Source organism: Pezoporus wallicus, unplaced genomic scaffold (assembly GCF_028554395.1).
Source record: "Pezoporus wallicus isolate ANWC-B61680 ecotype Strahan unplaced genomic scaffold, APGP_CSIRO_Pwel_v1 scaffold_2584, whole genome shotgun sequence".
Classification (NCBI taxonomy): domain Eukaryota; kingdom Metazoa; phylum Chordata; class Aves; order Psittaciformes; family Psittacidae; genus Pezoporus; species Pezoporus wallicus.
Genome location: NW_026642851.1, coordinates 7586904 through 7611563, shown reverse-complemented (window position 1 = coordinate 7611563; position 24660 = coordinate 7586904). Strand labels below are relative to the sequence as shown.

The 24660-nt window shown below is 39.0% G+C and overlaps 1 protein-coding gene across 2 annotated transcripts in view; it reads right to left on the bottom strand.

The window, feature by feature from the left end:
• The window catches only part of PLXDC2 (plexin domain containing 2), a 254784-nt gene that overhangs the window by 27872 nt on the left and 202252 nt on the right, over positions 1–24660 (bottom strand). For both annotated transcript variants that reach the window (XM_057432784.1, XM_057432785.1), the window contains 2 exons: positions 3136–3196; positions 184–337 (listed from right to left, as the gene is read on the bottom strand). In XM_057432784.1, the coding sequence (XP_057288767.1) occupies positions 184–337; positions 3136–3196 (215 nt within the window). The remainder of the gene's footprint in view (positions 1–183; positions 338–3135; positions 3197–24660) is intronic.

Here is a 24660-nt window from a genome sequence, read left to right as displayed (position 1 = left end):
CTTACACCTTACTATAGCAAGAACAAGTTGCAATTTAAAAGCAGCAGCAGATACTGCAATTCCCCATTCCTTCCACTGCCCCAAAGAGGAAAGGTCAACATGAATACATAAAGGAAATAATTTTCTTTTAGACTTGTAAATGACAGGTTTACACTACAGAATAATGCAGTGTATATACTTCACCTTCTGTGGGCAGGCTAGTTGGCAGGTGGGAAGTGGTGGACCCTCTGGTGGTCGTTAAAACTCTGAACTTTGTGGTGGTCGGCAGAAGGGTGGTGGAGGAGTGTAGAGGTGTTTCAGTTGTATCTATATTCTTCTCACAAATCTTATCTTTTGACTGTTAGGAAACAACAAAAACAAAAAAGAGAAATCTCAGTGGACACTGCCACTGAATGAAGAATTTCAGCATGGACAAGCTGTCAGGATAAAAAGAATGAAAATGTAAACCCTAAATCAAGGTATTTCAAGAGCTTCCCCTCCCCCCCCTCCCCTTTTTTTTCTTCTTTGAAGTGCCTCTATGCAGCATTCAGCAACATACATTTTTCATTTAGCTGCAAAACTTACAACTCTCAGTTGTTAATGACAAGGCTTCAAAGTCATCCCTGAATGTCAAACATGTTATTCCCCCCAATCACATTTCAGCATCTAAGATTATCATTCAAATTTTCTCTCTCTTATTCTGAATGATCACCGCCATTGGTGCATTGGTGATGCATGGGAATTAACTTGTAGCTCTTCATAGTGAGTAATATGTAGTTAACTGGAGCACTTAATTAGGCTTTACACGCATAGAGAAGAATATGTGTAAAATGTGTGCATGTATTCAGCCCATAGAATATTTATATGCCACTAAAGAACCACATATTCACTACATGCCCTTAATTCCATATATCAAATTTCCATGGATTATAACAATTATCATATAAAATATAAGGATTATAAAACATGAACTATGAAACAATCATACAAATGATTAAACTAAATTGGCACACCACGAATAATATTCACCATCATATAATAATTTAACTTATATTTTCATGGGCAAATATTTCAGTACAGAAACAGTTGTTTGTTTATGGACACTTTTAAAATTCTACAGGTGTAATAAATATTTTCTTTTATGGATCACACAGTTTTGTAGAAAAATACATCCAAGTAACTGGTAGCAAATTTGGGACTGCCCACAACTCCTGCTGTCCTTATTCATTTTAATGAGAAGTGGAGTCCAGCAAAGCCTGTTAATTTTACTGGGATCTGGCTTTAAAAGCCCAGTGAGTGTTGTCTTTCTTTTCATATGTATGGGTATTTTATTGTCCTTTGTTTTACCAGAAACAATATATTAATTGAAAAAATGTATTCATACCTGCAGTTAATTATTCTTTTTCTTCATGTTTTACCTTGAAAACCACTGTTAATTTCACTGATTCAATTTAATAAAAATTTAGCTCAAAATCTGTATTACAAAGAAGGAAAAATTACTATCAGAATCCTCATTATTCATCATCTTGAATGAATGCATCTAAAATTAACCTCTGTATGGTAATTATTGATCTTTCATTGAACTCCGGTCAGCTCAGGCCTTATTCTGGAAGATGCTAAGTAAGCTGTTGCTTCTACTCCAGAGAGCTTGAAAGCTGGATTGTGAACAGCAATTAAGAAGCCTGAAACTGCAAATCAAACTATTAGTTTCTCAGACACACCACATTGATAACTTTCCTGTCAGATCATGTACTAGTGCTCCTTTGAGCACTAGCTGTGTTGAAACAAGAAGGGAGAAACAGAATAGGATGCCACTGTCCTGCAGAAAGCAGGTTTTGGATAACATCATCTACAGGCACAACTGAGTCCTAGCCAATTACAATATGTATTAAAGCAATACAAGGATTGTGCACTACAACAACACATACTCCCAGTAAATCTATTGTATGCTCTTGAACAGGGTGTCCTCTGCAGACAATAAATCTCACAGAAATTCTGTTCTTACATCAGCAGATTACAAACTGCAAAGCTGAAGCTTCAAGACCATATAACAAGGCAGATGTAGGATGCAATAGCGGATGTTATCTTGCAATTAGAGTTGTAAGAAAAGAAAAATAATTATTCCATCAGTCTGGATTTATATCATTACTTCTCTTTGCTTCTACTGAGAATAAAACAGAATGTGCTTTTCTAACTAGACACTTGGGGCTATGTTTTGCCCTCAGTTTCACCTGACATTACATTTCAGAAGGGCTATGTTGCTGAAACTCATGAGCGAATTTAGCCCTTGCAGCCAAAATGGAAAAGTAACTGCTCTTTTTATGGCCATCAGGAGATTAAAAGTGTCATAAATTAATTTGTTTCTATTACCACAATCCACAAATAGAAAAGAAAAAAAACCCAAATCAAAAAAATCCAGTCCCCAAACCAAAAAACCTTCTAAAGGGAGTACATTGGGAAAGAACTAACAGCAAGATATTTATATGTGTGTCTTGAAAATGAACTGCTCTTGTCTAGAAGTACCCCAAATTATTATTTTGGAGGAAGCACAGCCCCTGTTTGAGAGTGTACCACTAACCAAGTCAAATCTCATTCTCTCACTGCCTCTCTACAAAAGGAAATCCAAATGCCATGTAGGGTGTTTTTTTTTTGTAATTATTTTTATTATTTTTTAACACCCCCCCCCCCCCCCCCCCCCGAATTCACCTATGTAGTATCTTTTGTACTAAATGATTTGGCAAGATTCCATGATCAAAATGCAATGCCTGTTTTTCACTTGAGACTACTATGGCAGAGGATTTTCTGAGGTGAGAAACATCACAGTTTCTTCCCCTTTTAAGGCAAGGGTCAGAGATCTAAGAGAAAAATGTTGCAGGTGCACTGTTTGGGACAGGCTTTCTAGTATTTTCATTTTTTATTCAGGGTATTTTCTCAGAGATAAAATTTTTACTTTGTGTTCATTTTATTCCCTCAAATGGTGAGAGAAATTGCTCAGCCTATTTTTCTTTATTATGCCTTACAATGCTTCCACTGAATGATAAATATACCATGTCTTTGGCCTTGAAACCATGCTCCATAATCTGAATAAATTAATCAAAAGCATCATAAGGATACAAATGGCCTCTGATGGGCTGAGGATGCAAACTACTCACATACCTCTTCAGGGCAGCCACTGTCTACCCAATCTTGCCGGTGACGGTCAAATCCACTGGAACATCTTTTAATGATGAAATAGATAGAAGTTGTCCAGGTGGAAATAGAAGGAAAACAACAAAAAGAAAGGAAGTGAGAGGAAGAGAAGAAAATGACATTGAGAATAAATAAGTAAATGATGTGATTTATTTTAAAATCAATATGATTTATGTGGTATTATATTTATTCAAGAGGCTGTTGCTTGCAATATGAGCCATCATTTAATTAATTTCAGTTAAAGGTGTCTCAATGAATATTACATATTTCTTTTACTTATAGTTTTTAAATAAGAGTATCTCCCTTCTACTGGATAACTGCTCTTAAGACTACACTGAGCCATAGCATTTTTAAGTTTGATGTCAGCCATATGGATGTAAATTGGTTTAATTATTGCTGTCCAGACCTCTTAGCCATTAGCTTCTTAATCCCTCAAAGGACATAGTGAACCAGCCACTGCTTTTATCATTGGATTATAGAATGGTTTGGGTTGGAAGGGACCTTAAAGATAACCTAGTTCCAACCCCTCTGCCATGGGCAGGGACACCACACACTAAACCAGGTTGCTCAAAGCCCCATCCAACCTGGTCTTGAACACTGTCAGGGATGGAGTGCCCACAACTTCTCTGGGCAACCTGTTCCAATGTCTCATTGCCATCACACTATAGAGTTTCTTCCCAATATCTAATCTAAATCTACCTTCTTTCAGTTTAAAGCCATTACCCCTTGCCCTATCACCATTTGCTCTTGTAAAAAGTCCCTTTGCAGCTTTCTTGTAGGCCCCCTTTAGGTACTGGAAGGCTGCTAGAAGGAGTCCCTGGAGCCTTCATTTCTCCAGGCTGAATAAGCTCAACTCTCTCAGCCTGTCTTCATAGGAGAGGTGTTCGAATCCTCTGATCATCTTTTAGGCCCTGCTTGGGAATAGTTCCAACAGATCCACATCCCTCTTGTTGCTGGGTCCCATGAACTGCACACAGTACTCCAAGTGGGGTCTCGCCAATGCAGAGTCTCCTTTTGATGCAGCCCAGGATATAACTGGCTTTCTGGGCTGTGAGTGCACACTGCTGGCTCATGGTAAGTTTCTCATCAACCAACACCCCCAAGTCCTTCTCCACAGGGCTGCTCTGAATCTCTTCTCTGCCCAACCTGTTGCTGTGCCTGGGATTGCTCCAACCCAGGTGTAGGACCTTGCACTTAGCATGGTTAAACTTCATAAAGTTGGCATCAGCCCACCTCACAAGCGTGTCAAGGTCCCTCTGGATGCCATTCCTTCCCTCCAGCGTATCAACCGAACCACACACCTTGGTGTCATCGGCAAATCCCACTGTCCATGTCAGCGACAAAGATGTTGAACAAGACCGGTCCCAACACCAATCCCTGAGGGACACCACTCGTTACTGGTCTCCAGCTGGACACTGAGCCATTCACCACAACTCTTTGCATGCGGCCATCCAGCTAGTTCTTTATGCACCCACTGGTCCACCTATCAAGTTGATGTCTCTCCAGTTTAGAGATAAGGATGTCATGCAGGACAGTGTTGAACGCTTTGCACAAGTCCAGATAAATGACATCAATTGCTCTACCCCTGTCCATCAGTTCCATAGCTCCATCATAGAAGGCCATCAAGGTGACCTGAGACATCAAGATAAGCATATATTGATGTGATCACTGTTCACAGATTAACATAACAGGTCTCCTGAACAGCCTTCATGACTATTCAAGAATACCATCTAGTTGTTCCTACCTCCTCATTAGCTGCAGAAAACTTACATTGCATGCGTATTACCAGATTTGGTGAGGTTGATAAACTGCTTGCAATATTCTTTCTCCTTTTTGACATGTAGTGAAGAAATTTTAAAGCAACTTGTAACACTTTAATATAACTATTCCCCTGGCAATCCCCCTTTCACAAAAGTGCTATCAGTATTTATACAGTAACTTAGGGTTTCCTAGACAAAAGGCAGAGTTACAAAGAGAAATCATTATTGCAACAGCAAGCAAATAGCTAAACCTTGATATCTGACTTCAAAAGAGATTCTCCAACACTTCCTGGTATTTTTTCCAGCATGGCACCCATGGTCATAACTTACCTGACTGTACAGCAAGTAACCTTCTCACTGTCTTTTAATAAGACTAGTCAAACAAATTGGACCACTGTTATGGTTAGCTGTATTTATGGGGTAATTTTTTGTTCTAAATGAACTGAAAGATGCTGAGACATGCCAAGTACTACCCTGCTTCGAAAAAGATAAACAGGTGCATTTGAAAGAATGGAATGGTGGAATCATTTTTATAGTAGGAGAGTATGTTATAAGAGGATGTAAATAATGTTAATGACCTACTTGGAATAATAAATGTCTCCATATTGTAATTCTGAGCAGAATCTACAGTATCTTTGACAAAAGATTTTGAGCAAATGTTGCACTGATCCACATTATACCATTTGCAATGTGGAAATTCCTCCCCCCCCCCCCCCCCAAGCCCGAACAGGTGCCAAGTATCGCCCACTCTACAGCAACTGACTTTTCAAAAAACCTATTGCAGAGAAGAATAAAGATGTCCAAACCAGATATGTATTCCAGAGAAAAACAGTGACCTCCTTCAAAATGCATGGGAACAAAGGCCACTGTAAAGAGCTTTTTGTTGTTGAATAATAGAATCACCTAGGTTAGAAAAGACCTTTAAGATCATCAAGTCCAACCATTACCCAGGATTGTCAAATCCACCACTAAACCATGTCACTAAGGGCCTTGTCTACATGGTTTTTGAACACATCCAGGGATGGTCATTCCAGCACTTCCCTGGGCAGCCTGTTCCAATGCCTGACTACCCTTTTGGTGAATAAATCTTTCCTAATTTCTATAATATTAGGAAATTATCTTAATATCATTCAATCTAAACCTTCCCTGGCTCAGCTTGAGGACAATACCTCTTGTCCTAACACTTGTTAGTTGCAAAAAGAGACCAGCCAACTCCTTGCTCCATCCTCCTTTCAGGTAGTTGTAGTGATAAGATCCCCCCGAACCTTCTCCAGACTTCTCCAGCCCCAGTTCCCTCAGCTGCTCCTCATAAGACCTGCGCTCCAGACCCTTCACCAGCTTTAGCTGCCCTTCTCTGGACTCTCTCCAGCACCTTAATCTCTTTCTTGCAGTGGGGGGCCCAGAACTGAACACAGAATTCAAGGTGCAGCCTCACCAGTGCTGAATTCAAGGGGATGATCACTTCCCTGGCAACACTATTTCTGATACAAGCCAGGATGCTGCTGGCCTTCTTGGCTGCCCAGGCTGGATCATGTTCAGCAGCCATCAATCAGCACCCCCAGGTCCTTTTCCAATGAGCAGCTTTCCAGCCACTCTTCCCCCCAGCCTGCAGCATTCCATGGGGTTGTTGTGGCCCAAGAGCAGGACCTGGCACTGAGCATCTAGCCTATCCAGATCCCTCTGCAGAGCCTTTCTACCCTCCAGCAGATCAATGCTCCCACCCAGCTTGGTGTCATCTGCAAATTTACTGAGGGTGCATTTGATTCCCTCATCCAGATTGTCAGTAAAGTTATTAAACAAAATTGGCCCTAATACCAAGCCCTGGGGGACACCACCAGTGATCAGTAACCAGCTAGATGAGACACTATTCATCACAACTTTTTGGGCTTGGCCATGTAAGTGAATCTGTGAGCGAATTAGTGCTATTTGGGGAGCTCAGTGCTGCCTTTGTCATGCTCTGTCCATAAATGTTTGAGAAAACAAAGAGGACCTTACTAAGCAGAAACACACTACGACATGGCATTCCAGGTATGAACAGAACATACTTTTTTGAAGTCTGTCTCCTACCTACTTTTCTCTAAAGTCTGAAGAGCTTCATTAGCAACTTCTGTACCCATCTTGATGGAGAACTGGACTAATTTTCGGATGCATCAAATACTTACAACACATTGTGTTTTAGTCATACTGCTCTAGCTAAAGTCTAATCTGTTTGTGGATACTATGTACATCTGAAAATCAAGCCCAACATATGGCATCAAGCCATTCCATAAATTCCTACAATCGAGGTATCCACATTAATTCAAACTTAGCTGTACTTAGACCTAGTAGGGATTAATGATCCTTTTATCTTAGATTTTATCATATATCTAAATGGTGTTAAACGCAAGGCTCCAAAGATTAAATGAATAAAAGGCACACTCCTCTATAGTTCTCAAGTCTTTTCTGGGAAAAAAAAAACAACAATCTACTGAAAAATGGTGGTAACAGTGCTGAGGTTGATTTTCCCCCAGGAATTAACAAACCACCAAAAGCCGAATGCAACATGCAAGGGCTTGGAATGGCTCTTTCAAACATGTGACACTCTTCAGATAACCTTATGTGAAAGAAAAATACATTAAACCCTGGACATTGCTTATTTAATATTTTCTACTGGTGAGTCCAAGCCCCAGCAGCTTTATCTGGAATAAGATAGGCTTCAAACAAACCTGTTTGTGACCTTCCTTTGAGGCATGTCAATCAGATGTCAGCTGTAGCAGGTACTATCATTGCTGGGTTGGTGAATTACAGTTCTGGGAACTGTCATTTCACTGCACCACCCGCTTTACTGACCGCATTTTTAAGACCATTTAGTATCATGATGATAATTCCCTGTTGCCATTAAAACATTGGAGCAGATTTGATTAACTATGCTATTTATACCATCTGTCAACATGGCCATTTTGCAACTACATTTTCAAGTGATGACCAAAATCAGCTCCTAGGAAAGCAATAATAAAGATTCTCTAGGAAATGAGAATGGGTACATTCATGAAATGTTCAGAATTCCAGGTTGTGTGTGGAACTTGGGAGTACTGGTTCAGGAAGCAAAGGGAGAATTAAAGTCTCTGCATGTATAGCAATGACGATTTGGAATAATTAATGCAGCTGACTCTGAGTCACAAAAAAAATGTTAGAATCCTTTTGGTGAACCGTGCATAGCCAGAAAGGAGATGGAGATGTCATCAGATCTAGCAGATGCCATTTACCAGAGAATATTTAAATTACAAGTATCCATTCAGTGTATGAACTGAAATCCTTAGCTTCTTCCTTTTTACAAGAGTTGAGTGAGGATTAATAGTAATAATAAATCAGATATCATGTATACAGAAAATTCATCAGGGTTTAACCTGTGAAAGCTAAAAACAATGGCATATTATGGAGAAGGAAAGGGACAAAGTTTGGATGGAAAAATCTTTTCACCAGGTTGAGCTAGCATAAAACAATCAAGAGTATTAAAATGCACAACATGTGTCCTTTAGACTAACTGCTCACTAAGATTTTTTTTTTTTTTTTGCCAGGATATCTGCAATGGCATGTAAAGAATGGATTTCTGGGATCTGAAAGGCACTGCAGAAATCTGACATGTTTTCTTAAATACCATGTAATTATTTAACTCAGTTAAAATGTTTATTGACTGCACTAAATAAAAGGTTAGCCTGGGAAATTAAATAGAAAATGGAACAGACAAAACTCTTTTCTGCTTTTAACCACTAAGGAAGGACCATCATGTTAGGAATAGATTAAGGCACTCGCTAGTTTGTTTGAATTATTAAATGAATAGTTAGAACATTTTAAAGCGAAATTTCTTTCCAAGCTTATGGAGATAGAAAGCAAAATATAAAAATAAATAAATATAAAATATATATATAAAAAATACTGGAAGCCTTGAATTTTGTGTCCAACTGAAACAAACCCTAATCATAGATTTGTGGAGGAAAAAGCTCTCTACCTTTGTTCTCAGTCTGATTTTGCTTCCCTTTACCACAGAAGAGGCACCAGTTTGGTTCCTCACTTTCCTGTCACACTGTACTGTCTGGGAAGAGATTGCATTTTCATCACCTTGTTATTTTCTCTTTCTCTTGTCACAAATGCAGAACTCTATCACAGCTCGAAGCCTTAAGTTCATATGAAGCGGAATGTGATGCTCCAAGGCAGTCTTGGCTGCAGCGATCATGAGATGGTAGAGTTCAAGAACCTTGGCGCAGTGAGAAGGGCATGCAGTAAGCTCACTGCCCTGAGCTTCAAGAGAGCAGTTGTTGGCCTCTTCAGGAACCTGCTCAGTAAGGTTCCATGGAATAGTTAATACTTGATGAAGCATACCTGTGTCTGAAACACTGAATTCCATCATTGTCTTAACATTGTTTCCCTCCCAAAATTTACAATATTCAGATAATGATAAGGAGGATCAGAAAGGGGCACAAATTTCATCAGATAACCTTCAACCTGATGATGTTTCCACAATTTCATATGATGGAAAGTTTGAAAAAATATAGCTACATGTTCTGCAATATCATGCAAACAGGGAAATGAAAAGATGGGTTTTCAAAAATCCCAGATCCCCTTTCATTTTACAGAAAAATTGAACACGAGTACTCTGACAGAAGATGTGAATAAGCAGTAGGAAATAAGGACTCCCATTGGGAATTCTTGCTGTTGGAAGACCCTAAGAATAAAAGTGATCTAAAAGAAGGAGGTTTTATTTCCAATTCAATGAGAAAGAAAGGAAAAATATGCTAGTTAAAGTGAGACTTGACAGAGTTCTGATTAAAGAAGAACAGTAGGATATTTTCTATAGTCTTAATGTCAGTTACAACAAAGGAAACATGCTGAAAAGCAGATAAAGAAGCTTTTGCTAAAGGCTTTGATTTGAATAACTAGAAGGAAAAAAGAAAGCATAAGAGGAGTCTATTTATAAGATTATGGCATCAGAATTTCCAAAAGAATCAGCAGAAAATAGTAACAATCAAATGTGTTCTCTGGGAATTCACACTAAAATTAGTCTCCAATACTAGATTACATTCTGCACTGCCTTTGACTTTTTGCATTTATACCTGTGCAAAGTTGGTATGAAATACTGATAAAAACAGAAGTTAGCAGAGAATTATGACCTGTTGTAATTTCTACCCATTTTGCACACAGTTACTCAGGGTTCAAGGCAAAGAGCTCTGAAACATTCTGGTTAGTGATCCTAAACCTAACCCTTATGCACAATTAACCCCCTTTCTTATCTTTATATGACTGTCTGAACTATTTTCTATCTCCAAATATCCAAATAATCTCTTCAATTTCAGGGTGGATGCTCCCATGATCTTAATTTTTTTTCTCCAATATTAATGTGTTACATTTCCTCCTGGTTAAAGAAATAAAAGTGAGAGCTTACCCTCCTGTGTTTAAAATAAAATATGAAGGTGATCTTTGGAAGAAATATTTTATTTTCCACTTTAGAGATCAGAAAATAGGAGATATGAAATGATCACCTGAGATAACACAGAATTCTGTAACAGGACTTAGAGGTAAGCTCAGATTTTCTGAAAACCAGATGAGCATACACTAACTCACAGCTCCTATACTTCTCGTAGTACTCCCAGACATATGAATTGTAGAACTGGGAATGTAGCTGAAAAACATCAAGCGTCGGGTGGCATGTAACAAGGCACAGATGTCATTCACACGCTGGCCAAGCTTACTTTTTTATTCGTATGCTTTTACTGGGATTTTGCCCCTTTATAAAAAAAACCCACTGATAACATTAACAAAGCAGAGGGGTCTGGGACAGGGTGAAAGTGGCCTGGTGCCTAGTGATAGTACAAGATAGGGCTGTTTGCATTTCTGTAATCACGCACGAGCCGCCTGCAATCATGCAATACATAACATGTCTGTTTCAGTATTAGTGGTCATCAGCATCTGAGTGGCTAGAAAGAGAAGTGCAGAGATGTTTTAGTTAGGTTACTGCTCCTGTTACATCACATTCACAATTCTAAGAAGAGTAAGAAGTCAAAGGAAACAGGACCTGCAACAAGAGGCGGCATCACATGCTGAACTCACTCTACATAAATTAACATTTATATGCTTATAAAGGTTCGCCAACAAAGCAAGAGAGCATTCTGTTCAAAGAACATATGCTGTTTTGAAACTGTATATTCATACTACTGCATTTGTGGAAAGTATGGATGAATTAGGGTTAAGAAAAGCACCTGATGTAGAGGGTCTCTCTCCCTCTAAAGAGCACAAGAAAGGAAGGACATGAATCATCCTGTTACTGGTTATGTTCAAAAGAACGTAAAGTTCAGAAAGTTATTTGCTTCCCAAATTAGTATTCTACTTGCATTTTCTTTTTTTTTTTTAATCTAAAAGTGAGTCAAATTCTGAAGTCAACATTCATCAAGAACAGTCTGCAAAACAGATTACCAAAGAATTGCAGAACATTTGGGGCTCATCAATTTCTTCATTAATTGTCCATATTAATGTTTGTTGTGATATCTGGTGGGAAGCAAGTGCTTTTGTTAATGCTATGTGATAATGCAGATATTGGACAAGTTAATAGACCTGAATAGAGGGGGAACTTAAGATGTGATGGTGCACAAAACCCCCTTGATATTTAGGAAGGATACTGAGAAAACATAATTTATTTTCCCTGATTTTGGGAATATGTCCTGTAGGAAGGTGACTTATATGCTACAGAGAATCAGTAGACTTTGCTGAGAAACAGTAAAGTTGTATTGAGGTGTACAATCATAAGAGGTTTGCACTTCTAGAAAGCAGTTAACATTATTGTGATCACTTTGTCTGTTTCTACACTGGTAAAATAAACATGCCCAGAAATGTTCCTTGGCAATGAAGACCGCTGGCACAGCACGGCCTATGCCTGAACAAGCAAACTCTTGCAACCTAAAAAAGAGGAGGCTGCATATAAACTTCCAACTGGGAATAATTCCTGGAACAGTCCAACTGCTGTACCATGCCTGGGAACCGTTCTGGACAGTACTCCTGGGCATTGACTAAAATCACATTGGGGAACATCGGAACTATCTAATGGCACAGACAGTGGTTGTCCAATGTCCAGGAAGCTTCCCAAGCTCTGTTTAATTTGCAGCTAATTCTATGTCAAAAAATATTTGGTATGAGAAGATGAACTACAGCTGTATAAGTGACTGTTTTGTATCACCGCTGAACTGACCATTAAACAAATCTGACTGGGAATGCCATTTTGCATTATATGTCAGTGAAGCAGAAAAAGTAAAGAAAAAGGAAATCTGATATAGTGCAAAACTTTCCATTAAAAATACCTGATTTATTTATTTCCTTGTTTTATTTCTCTCCCTTGTAATGACAGCAGAAGAATTGAAGAGTAAGACTCACAAAATTGGTGGAAGATGGATTTCTCCATAGTAGTGCCCTGGGCTGGATGCTTATATGAAGGGAAGAAAACTAATGCTTCCACCAAAGTACAATAACATTCACCATATAAAGTATCTTACAGTCAGGTCTTCCTGTCGCTATGGATGTGACCTGAATTTCTGTCCTGAACTTGGAGGCCTTCTGAAATGCTCTGTTCTCAGTTTCTGTTCTTTCACTTTTTATAAACACTTGTAATAAGGAAAGAAAGGAGCAGTTGAGAAAATTATTATCTAGCCCAATGATTCTGGATCCTACGGGGAGGTGATATTTGGGTTCTGTAATGTAGTCTCATGAACAGTCAAATATTTCATAAAAGATACACATACCATTTTCTGATAGTCAAAGAAGTAGTCAGGAACTACAAATTAAATAAAACTCCGGCTTGCATACTTTGTTCTAATACCTTGTTCCTCACTAAATTAATGTTCTGCCAAGTGGGCCTATTGAACAAAATGCACCTACTGCACAATCATTATTTTTGAGTGCTAATCCATTAAATGAACCTTTTTCTGTAACTAAAATATCTGACAAATTGTCCTGAAGTCATAAAGCTTGGGTTTGTCAGATTTGTGTATTTTCTAATACATCACTGTTGAAAAGAAAAAAATCTGAAGTTATCCAGCTGTTGTAAGCAGTCCATTGGAAGAGAAGATAAGATAAACTAAATGATCCTTAAGGTCCCTTCCACCCCTAACCATTCTACAATACTATGTTCTATGAAACTGCAAAAAAGCAGTAGCACTGCTCTATGTACAGCAATGTATAAAACCATTACAAAGTGAGAAACTATGGAATATGGAACTAAGCTGTTTTAGTACTATCTTACCTTTATGATGAAGAATTCATTTAAGACTACAAAACCTAATTAACTTTATTAAGAGTACCTTATTTATTTATTTGGCTCATAAACTGGGAGAACTGCTGCTATAGGGCCAAACTGCTCTCTTTAGAAACTAAGAACCTATTTGTTGTCTTTGGTTTTTTTTTATCCTTAGCTTCCATATTAGAACTCTGAAGGGGCTTTGTCCCAGAAGTCAAAACTCTTTATGTCCTGCTATACTTGGTTTCAGATGTAGTGACCATGAACTACTTAAAACTTAACTGTTTTCATTAAGAGGCCAGTCAGCTTACTTTTAACTCTTCTAGTAGCACAGGAATAGAAGTTCGCATAAATGATGTAGAAAACTATATACGATAGACAACAGAGACAGAAATGGATAAAAATATCAGTAGTTTAGCAAATTAAGGCAAATTAGAATTGGTTAGGTTAAGGAAAAGATAGAAATTTCAGACGTGTGAAAGAGTTGTGTTAGAGCTTTACTTCTTTTCACAAGAAGTGAAATAAACATCCTGAGGACCAAGAAAATCAAAGCAGGGTAAGAACTATGCTGTAAACAAGATGACATTGATACCTGATTATTTTAGGTTAAGGTATATTACAGTGACACAACCAAAGCGGAGTATGAAATCCTGACTGCTTTCCTTTGTCTTTGAACATGTGCTCCTATGAGGAGGTTCCTATCTGCAGATGTCAAAACCTTCTTGAAGCTCTGTCTCTGAATTCAGGTTAAGTAGGTAAAATTTCTGCCTTACCTGCCAACTTCCCTCTCAGTGTTTTTGAAGTAATCTTCACTCTTGTGTTTAAGTAACCATATTATTTTTAATATTTTTTCTCATTTCTGTTCTATATTCACCTAATTGTCATCTACTTATATTTCACACTACCGTACCATGCAAATTAACATCCTAACTGTTTTGCATTATACTTTATTTACCCAATGTAATGCATGAGCATTTTGTTAGGTATAAATCTTTAATCTATTATCAGGAAAGCCTACTTTCTTTGAGATGTGTTCTCTGCACTCTTCTGATTATACTCTTAATGTCTAATAGTTAATATCACACCATCATTTGAGACATTTATTTGGGAACTGGCCAGGCTATAATGCCTTGTATAGAAACTTAGTCCTAAGAAAGCCCATCACAAAGCATAGAATGATGACCAGAATTCTGAGCCAAGTATCTTGAAATGTTGAGGAAACACATAAATTGCAATCTGAGGCACCTGCCTGTGGACCCCTTTCAAAGACAAGTGTCATTTTCATCAGTGAAACAGGAACATGGTTGAATCCAGAATCTCTGGTAGTAGCTATCAATGTTAGAAATTAACACATAAAAATGAAACCAAACAGAAAAGAATCTGGGGCTCCTGTGTGACTGAACATGGTGCACTTCTGTCAGCAAACAACTCCCAGAGTGAATGCCTGTGTAATTGAGAAGGGCAATACCCACTTTTACGGCTATAAAACTCAGAATAAGCAATGTGGAATTGAGTCTGAACTCAACTCTGTTGCGATTTGAAAGATTTATGGATGTCATAGAAGTTGCAGTTCTGAGTATAAATAGCTCAGCAAAGACTGAGTGGGGTTTTGTCTTATTGTTTTAATAAAATAAATAAGGAATAAAAAGTTACTAGTATGTACATGAACTGCAAAAGAAGTTTCCTACAGAAGAGAACTGTGCTACCTACCTATTTATTTAGTGTTTTACCACTATGGTATTTCAGCTGCATCTGCGAAATAAATATGGATATTAAACACAGATTTTGTGATCTTCCTTTCAAATTAGTCAGGAAAAGTAAATATTCTCAAAGGTATGATTAACAGATGGATATCTACTTTCCCTCCCTCATGATTTAAGTGCTTAACCGTCCTCTGTACCTTTGATAACTACTTCCTGCAGTTATACTAAAACACCATAGGAATGTGATATATTTGATAGACCCACAGGAGACGCACTTTGCACTAAGGTCTTAAAACAGTCCAGGCAACAGTCCTTCTTGTACTGACTGTGATATCTATACCTCAGCCAAGCTGTGTTGCAAAATTGGATACAACAGAAACCTGCAGAGTGGATAATGAATAGAGTTTGCAGACTCCAGAAGACACAGCAACATCCCTGCAAAGGAATCAATAGCTAGTGAAACCTATCTCAAATTTTGAAAGGCAAATGATATGGTAAGAAGCAAAAATATACAATATGAGTAGTGTGAGTGATGTGGCTGAAATAAATCACGGTGTTTATAACTAGATTAAGAAACTTCAAAATGCTTCCCAGTCTTCAGGTCCAGGATTTAATAGCAAATATTTCAAAAGAAAGATTAGGATTTCAGAGTAATTAGAATTATAGCAATCTTATGACCATTCTCTATAATACTTTAAAGTTTTGTAACCCAGCCTTGCATTTCTTAAAAATCTGCACCAGTTATGAGCATAACTGTTGTTCTCATGCTGTTCCAAGTTATTCAGGAAAACAAAGCAATGCATACACATGTAAAAATGTGACTTAAATTGCAGATGTAAGAAAACTGGATAATTTCTGTACGAAGACAGGACTCGAATTCAGTTGGGTAGATATCAAATCTGTTAATGGGAGGATAGGGAGTTTTAATCTCTAGATTGGGGCTGCTGAGATCGTCAGCAAGCAAGAAAGGAGGACACTGCAGAAGAACATGTGGAGAAAGGAAACTTGAGGAATAAAGCTCATAAGACAAAGTTTTACTAGTGTAAGAAAAAGCTCAGGCGAATACTGAAAAAAGATTCCACATAGCTCTCATATGGTATGGGTCCATTTTAAGGTATTAGCTGTGAACCACGCAAGGGGATGATTCTACTCTAGCAGGTCCAACATTTTATGTAATGAATTGGATGGTTTTGCTCTGACATGTCTTAGGCCTCTGAGAGCTACTGCACCTTCAATAGAATTCTGTTCAGAGACTGAACTTTTTAGGTTTATTTGTATTAATCATAGGAATTCTTGCAATCTCTGCCCAAATGTAATTACGGAAATTCCACAATACTTCCACAGAATCCAGCTACTGAGAAATTCCACAAACTTACCAAAAAATTTTAGAAAGGCTTTTTATCTGCTTTTCATCTATGTATCAATTTCAGAAAAAAAGTGAGTTCATCTTGGCTGCAGGATGACTTTCGATAAAAACATGTTAAGAGCTCAGGATCATCTGTGTTCCGTAATAGTACTTTTAAATGTTCCATTATGTACATTTTACTGATATGCGCATCTTTACTCTTACATATTTTTAAATGTACCTTGAGGCTCACACAAAGCTTTCACTGTCTTCTAAGTAGAACTGCCATCCCATTTGGGAATATCTGTTACTATGATCTCGTGAGGCTTCTTTCATCAAACAATACCACCATGGGGCTCACTCTGGTTTGATAAAATGCTTTGTTCATTAAGCACTTCTGTGCTACTTGATTTTCTTGCTTTCCTTCCACCAGGCTTGCCATGCATACAAAATTCTCAATTATTGAATGCTAATTTCCTAAAGGTTTTTTGCAGTTCATGTGTTTAAATTAGCTTGTCAAATTAAGAGCAAGCGTCTTGGAAAGGATTTGAAGAAGTTGGGTGTGGAGCAATTTTCTGCTCAATAAAGTATAGATCTAGTTATTGTATCATTCTTATCAGTAATGTAACAGGGCTGACAAACTTACACATTCATTCTCAATATTTTTGTTGCACTTAATTAAAAAGACCAACTGCTTTCACAACACAAGTTTTAAAACAGAGAAAAATATTGCATTTTAATCAGAGCAAACTGACAAAGGGCCACAATTCCTACTTCTCAAATTTTCAATATTATTGCTTCATAATTGGCAAAGAAACAGTATACAAGTTAGGAAAAGAGTACTGACATTACTTTTCATTTATCACAGGGTGAATTTGGCCTCATTGAACAATCTGCTTGTTAAGACCCAGGTGTTAGGATGCTGCCATGGTTTCATATAAAACTACTGCAGCATAAGGAACTGCTGGAGTAGTTTTATAAATTCTATAGAAAGACACAATCTGAGCAGATTTCTTTTGCTTTGCCTGAAGCAGCAGTATGATCAGCAAATTCATTGTTATACACATTGAAAGAATGGAATATATTTTGACAAATAGGATATATTTTAAACATCTATCCCTTCTGAAGCATTTAAAATGAGATTTTCCTTGTCACTTGTATATGAATCTATTACACTGATTGGATTATATATGCTCCCTCTGGTGGTTTACTTAATCCACACAAATACCTCTTTTTTTTTTTTTTTTTTTTAATTTTGCAATTCAGTGGGTAAGATACAGTGGCCAATTTTGTAATAACAGCACACTACTGACAGTTACTGTTGTGATAAAACCAGCCTGAGTATAAATCAACAAGTTTTCCTCCCATCTTTTAATTTGGAATTAAAATATGTAACATCCCTAAAGCAAAAGAAACCCCAAACCAAACCAAAAAAACCAAATCAAACCAAAAAACCCAAACCAAACAAAAAGCCCCAAGAAATAATAAACACTCCAATAGTTAAAGTGAGGAAGTATTTTAAAGCGAGCACTTAAACCAACCTAGTGTCCTTCCATGATGAAGTGACTACATCAGTGGACTAGGTAGGAGCTACGGACTTCATATATCTGGACGCCTGAAGGCATTTAACATGGTCCATCCTTCTCTCTAAGGAGGCAGATTTAAACTAGATATGAGGAAGACAATCTTTATAATGAGGGTGGTGAAACACTGGAACAGGTTGCCCAGAGAGGCAGTAGATGCTCAATTCCTGGAAATGTTCAGTGTCAGGCTGGGTGGACTCTGAGCCACCTGATCTAGTGGAAGGTGTCCCTGCTGGGGGGCTGGAGTACATAGAATTATAGAATAGTTAGGGTTGGAAATGAACTTAAGATCATCTAGTTCCAACCCCCCTGCATGGGCAGGGACACCTCACACTAATCCTTGCCTTGAACACTGTCCTGGGTTCAGCAGTAGCAGTCATGTTTCTCCTCCTTGGTAGCTGGTGCAGTGCAGTGTTTTGACTTTTGGCCTGGGAACAGAACTGATTGCGATGTTTTGGTTTGGCCAAGGACTTTGTGAGCCTCAGGTTCTGCCAGGGAGGAGGGGAAGCCAGGAGGAAGCTGACCCAAACTGACCAAAGAGGTATTCCATACCACAGCACGTCATGCCCAGGATGTAACTGGGAGTTAGCCGGAAGGGCTGGGAGACTGCAGGGTTGGTGGGGGGGGGAGTTAACGAGTTACCTGACTGACTGGGTTTAAACCACGACAAACACCACCAGGGATGGAGCATTCACAACCTCCCTGGGCAACCCATTCCAGGGCCTCACCACCCTTACAGTAAAGAACTTCCTCCTTATATCCAATCTAAACTTCCCCTGTTTAAGTTCGAACCCATTACCCTTGTCCTGTCACTACAGTCCCTAATGAAGAGTCTCTCCCCTATAGCTCCCCTTCAGATACTGGAAGGCTGCTATGAGGTCTTCATGCAGCCTTCCCTTCTCCAGGCTGAGCAGCCCCAACTTTCTCAGCCTATCTTCATACAGGAGGTGCTCCAGTCCCTTGATCATCCTTGTGGCCCTCCTCTGGACTTGTTCCAACACTTCCATGTCCTTCTTATGTTGAGGACACCAGAAATGCACACAATACTCCAAGTGAGTTCTCACAAGAGCAGAGTAGAGGGGCAGGATCACCTCCTTCGATGTGCTGCTGGTCATGCTCCTTTCAATGCAGCCCAGGATAGGGATGGCTTTCTGGGCTGTGAGCACACACTGAAGCCGGCTCATGCTCATTTTCTCATCAAACAACATACCCAAGTCCTTCTTTGCAAGGCTGCTCTGAATCTCTTCTCTGCCCAACCTGTAGCTGTGCCTGGCATTGCTCCCACCCAGGTGTAGGACCTTGCACTTGGCATGGTTAAACTTCATGTAGTTGGCATCAGCCCACCTCACAAGCGTGTCAAGGTCCCTCTGGATGCCATTCCTTCCCTCCAGTGTATCAACCAAACCACCATTGGCAAACTTGCTGAGGGCGCACTCAATCCCACTGTCCATGTCAGCGACAAAGATGTTGAACAAGACCGGTCCCAACACCGATCCCTGAGGGACACCACTCATTACTGGTCTCCAGCTGGACATTGAGCCATTGACCACAACTCTTTTCATGCAGCCATCCAGCCAGTTCTTTATCCACCGAGTGGTCCATCCATCAAATTTATGTCTCTCCAATTTAGAGACAAGGATGTTGGGTGGGACAGTGTCAAACACTTTGCACAAGTCCAGGTAGATGACATCAACTGCTCTACCCCTGTCCATCAGTTCTGTAGCCCCATCACAGAAGGCCACCAAATTGGTCAGGCAGGATTTCCCCTTAGTGAAGCCATGCTGGCTGTCACCAAGCACCTTGCTGTTTTTCATGTGCCTTAGCATGCCTTCCAGGAGAATCTGCTCCAAGATTTTGCCAGGCACAGAGGTGAGACTGACTGCTCTGTAATTCCCCAGATCATCCATTTTCCCCTTCTTGAAAATGGGGGTTATATTTCCCTTTTTCCAGTAGTTGGGAACTTCACCTGACTGCCATGATTTTTTAAATATGATGGACAGCGGCTTAGCAACTTCATTCACCAGCTCCTTCAGGACCCAGAGATGGATTTCATCGGGTCCCATGGACTTGTGCACGTTCAGGTTCTTAAGATGGTCTCGAACCAGATCCTCTCCTACAGTGGACCCAAGGTCTTCATTCTCACAGTCCCTGCATCTGCCTTCCAACACTTGGGTGGTGTGGTCAGAGCCTTTGCCAGTAAAGACTGAGGCAAAGAAGTCATTAAGAACCTCAGCCTTCTTCAAATCCCGGGTAGTCAGTTCTCCCGATAGCTTCCAGAGAGGGCCCACACTGGCCCTAGTCTGTCTTTTATGTGTGGAGAAAAACTCAATGTTTCCTATTTGGATTTAATTATTTTCTTTTGTAAAACAGGGGGTTTATGCAGTCAGACAATATGATATTTATTTCTGTGCTTTTTTTTTTTGGTAATTTCATATGGGTGTTACTTTGCTCAGCTGATAGTTTACATTATATAAGACTGTTACTTATATTACAATATTACCTATTAGAATAGGTCTTGTCAGATGGCATATACAGAATAACAAACAAACGACCTAACTCTTTTCCTCCTCCCTGATATTCAAAATTTCCAGACATAAACTCAGATTTAAAAGTTTGCTAAACATTTTTCCAACTCCTTTCTAAAGCAGGAATAAACAAACAAGACATTTCAAGCTTGCCCAAAAGTTCAGAAGGCAAATAAGAAGCATTTTTTAATCCCAATTACCATAAAGGCACCACGGAAAACTGTCTCTTCATTTTTCAACTGTGAAATGTTTTCTTAAGAAGTGCAAGTGCCTGAAGATTCTCCCTTCCCCACTCTCCCATTAATCATCATGGAATGCAAAACAACTTTCTTTATTACCTGCTTAGATGGGAACAGTAATTATAATAATAAAAGATTATAAGTATCAAGACATAAATTACGTTATTGCTACTATTCCCAGACACATTTCTGAATTTTCACTTTGTTCAGAACTCATTCCATAAACCAGCTGTAATCTTTTCATCTACACAACTAGTGCTGCTGCTGGCACACAGGATTAAGCATTGAAGTGAAATGTGTCACAAACTGGATTCTTTCATCTTTTAAGCTCAGGATTGTTTCCAGAGTACAAGAAGCTTTGGGAGGCGTGCGCACACACATGGTCAGAATAACTGCCTAGAGTGCACAGCTCATCACTACACACAGGAAGTCCGACATGAGAATTTGTGTAGCTTGTTCAGGACACTTCTCAGACTGGGGGTTTGCACTCCACAGGTCAATACCATAAAATGGTATGATTGCAAACTTGATTATTCAATGCATAGTCTGGAAAACTCTTATGTTTTTAAGACAATTTCATAGTCTGGAAAAGTCTTAAGGATAAATGTACATTTAAGCATTTAACATGAGCAAGATCTTCTTGTGAATTGGGAGAAAGCGTGTGAGCCCTAGAGACCTTTCTGGTCTTAGATACTTAAGTACAGATTTTGGTGAAAAGGAACTTTTAGTAGTGCTCTCCCATTCTGCAGAGCTTCCCCTGAAAATCCAAGTAAGTCAGCCAGAAAAACACCCTTGTGGATCTAGCCATTAGGCTTTTTGGTGACCTTAGCATAAGGCAGCCAGTTTTGACAATTTAAAAGTTGAATACAGATACCAGCAGTGACAACTGAATAAGTCATCTAGACTGTATGCAGCATTTGCCATTAGTCCTTCAGTATTCTAGTTCTCTATTTCCAGTGTTGGGGTGAGAGTACCACACCAAACCTGAGGGATGGTGCAAGGACTGGGAGATACTTTTATCCTGTGTTAATGAAGGGAAGCATGAGACACATGCAAAACCTGAGTCTTCAACATGCACAGATTGCAGGATCCAGTTCTTTGTCTGCTTATTTCTGAACTCACTGAAATACCAGTATCACTTCTCTGCTGAAATCTGAGACTTTCCTGAAGTTCATCAAAACAAAACCATAAATATCTACAGAATCTGAACGCAAATATTTTCAAAACATTGTATAAATGTGGCTTTTAAAAATTCCTTGATCATTTAGCATCATACTTCCATTGTATTTCACTGTCAATCCTTTTATAGTTAATAAACATAATTTATTTCTTGGGCAATTAAAATATTTCCAAGGGAACTCACTACTGCAGTAATGCAAGTTGTACAAATTGAACCTACAAAATAACATCAAAGTTGCCTTAAAGCTTCCAAAACTTCTCCTAAAAAATGACATCTCTAACATGCAGGACATACCATGTGCCTAGATTTTACAAATATTTTCAGAAGCATTAAAAGATGATATAAACAGATCTGATATTAATGAATTCTCCCTGTTTTTAAGCGTTAGTGGTCAGAGATAATTAAGAGCAAATAATCCAAGTTTCAGCCACAGGTGGCTACTATGAGAAAGATGCTAAGTGCATGTTTTGTAGACATAGATCCTTTCTGTAGGGGAAACCTATAATATCACCTTAGCTTACATATTTACAATTAGTCTCTTTTACTAATGGAACAGTTTTGCTTGTGGAACAGTTATAAAACATACACAGTTTAAAAAAAAAATATAGCTCCTAGGGGGATCCTCCATCTGCTGAAGTAAAAAAAAAAAAGAAAACATTATGGGCCTTTGCCCTTGCATTAGTGGCGATGAAATTGTATGACATATGTTAGATTGGATTTCAGAGTGGACAGCTTGATGATTCTTTATAAGAAGGCAAACTGAGATTTAAGCTTGTAAATAGCGACAGCAGTATAGGATTTTGAACCTTCAAGAAGAGCCTGCCTCTCCAAAGACTGCAGAGTTTGCACAGCAGCTGGGCTGGAGTTACAAGTTGGAAACAACCCACTGTTGTAGAATAAAGTTATTTTCATTCCAATACAGACTGCCCACATGGGGGTGTATGGTTACTCTGCAATGGTTCTGCTGGTCAATTTTCCTTGTGCATTTACAAGTTTTATATCAACTTTCTGTTTTTCCAACAACTGTACTTTGTTGTGTGAATGATATAATATATGGTTTAGATTTTATGCAAGGGAAAAATCATACACGATGCTGTTCCTGGTAGTAATGTTGCTCTGGCTAAATGGGGTCATAACTTGTTGAGATAAAAAAGGACTGTAGAATTGGCACAGAGTTTTGTTTCCCACTGGATACATATTTACTTGTTATGCACATAGAAGTCTCTCTGCTCTGGGAGATCTCACTTTACTGTACCAAAGTGCTACCGTGGCTCCACAGGAGGAACATGACTGTCTGTTACAGCCATATCTGACCCCTGTTGCTCCCTCTCTAGCAAACAGGCATTATCCCTCTGCAGAAATCAAAGCACTAGGTCAGTCAGTAGGTTATTGCCATGCTGGAAACCTGTCAACATCACGTTCGAAGCCTTCTTCAGGCTTTTGTACCAAAAGCTAATTGCCTTCTCCACCCTGGGCTTTATCTACAGCCAAGAGAAACAGCTTTTGGTTTCTCACCTCCCATACCAGTGTGTCCAGTCACCTTCGCAACCCAGAAGCACTACTCAGGCATTACTTCTAAGCATCTGCTTCTGCTTACTTCAAAAACCCCTATGAGAACTAATTTGAAAGTGGGCTGTAAACATTAATTTTCCTTGTACTCTAGGCACTTCTGAAATGTCTAAGTTAATACTTCACATAATGCTTTGCTCTTGTTTACCCAAGCAGATTTTACTCTGCTGCAGCAGAGCAATGAATATGACAACAGGAGATAAAAGTCTAGGCTGATTTACAAGGCTGGTGGTTGAACAGAGTGACATGCAGAAAAAGCTGGAGCACTGTGATGAAAGAACTCACAACTTTCCATCCTTTATGATTTTTAACCAGGACAGTTAGGTTTCCTCTTGAGCAAGTGCTTCTTCAGCACATGCAAAAAGAACATTTTAACACAGTGAATTTATGTCTGAGGGGAGAAAAACCGCAAAGTGATACTGAAGGATTCTGAGTACCCTCCTGTGATCCAGACATCTCCAGTGAGAATGGAATAGGCTTTTTTTTATATCTTCCTAAAATGAATACACATGCTGAGGAACAGCAAGGTAGAAGAAGAAAGGCACTTTACCAGGAGGCAGGCGAGAGTATTCAGAGCTAGTAGGGAGCAGAAAATTATCAAAGCTGACTGGAATGAGTCCTGATCACAATGATCCTGCAATGTAATGTACCCTAAGTAAATGCTCAGTCTTCACATTTTGGAAAGCAAGATGCCTCTTTTCACAAAATATGTATCCACTTACTATTTCAGATTTGTTTCTCTGTAGAGCTGAATTAATTGAAATAAACTGCTCATTTCAGAAGAGGGAGAAGAGTGCAAGAAATGCAACGGGGCCTGAGGCAGGCATCATCATCAGGGCCATGCTTCTAGAGGAAGTAACAAGTTGAAAAAATGAAGTGTGAAATCTAGTATAAAGTTTAAAATTAAGATGTTCAGGGGATTGGACCATAGCCCCAGAGGTTCCCAAGACCTAGCTGAACGAAATCAGGAGCAAACTGGTCTGATCACACAGCTGGCCCTGCTTTCAGCAGGAGGTTAGACTGGATGACTTCTAGTGGATCCTTCCATTCTGATCTGCTTTATGATTCTATGCACAGTCCTCTATTTGCTTAAACCTGGCTGAATAGCATTCATCTTCACAAATGCAGACTGGAGTGTGTGACTAACCACTGAAATTCCAGGTAGAGGCATAATCTTAGTTTGCTCTTCTCTTGCTTACCTTTTTTAGGTAACTCACTCCAGTTCTTGCTTTTGCTGCTAGTTAAACAATGTCCAAACAGTGTCTGCATGAAATGACAATCTCAGTATTGTCAGTAATAGTAATAAAACCGTTCAGCCTATCTGCTGCTGC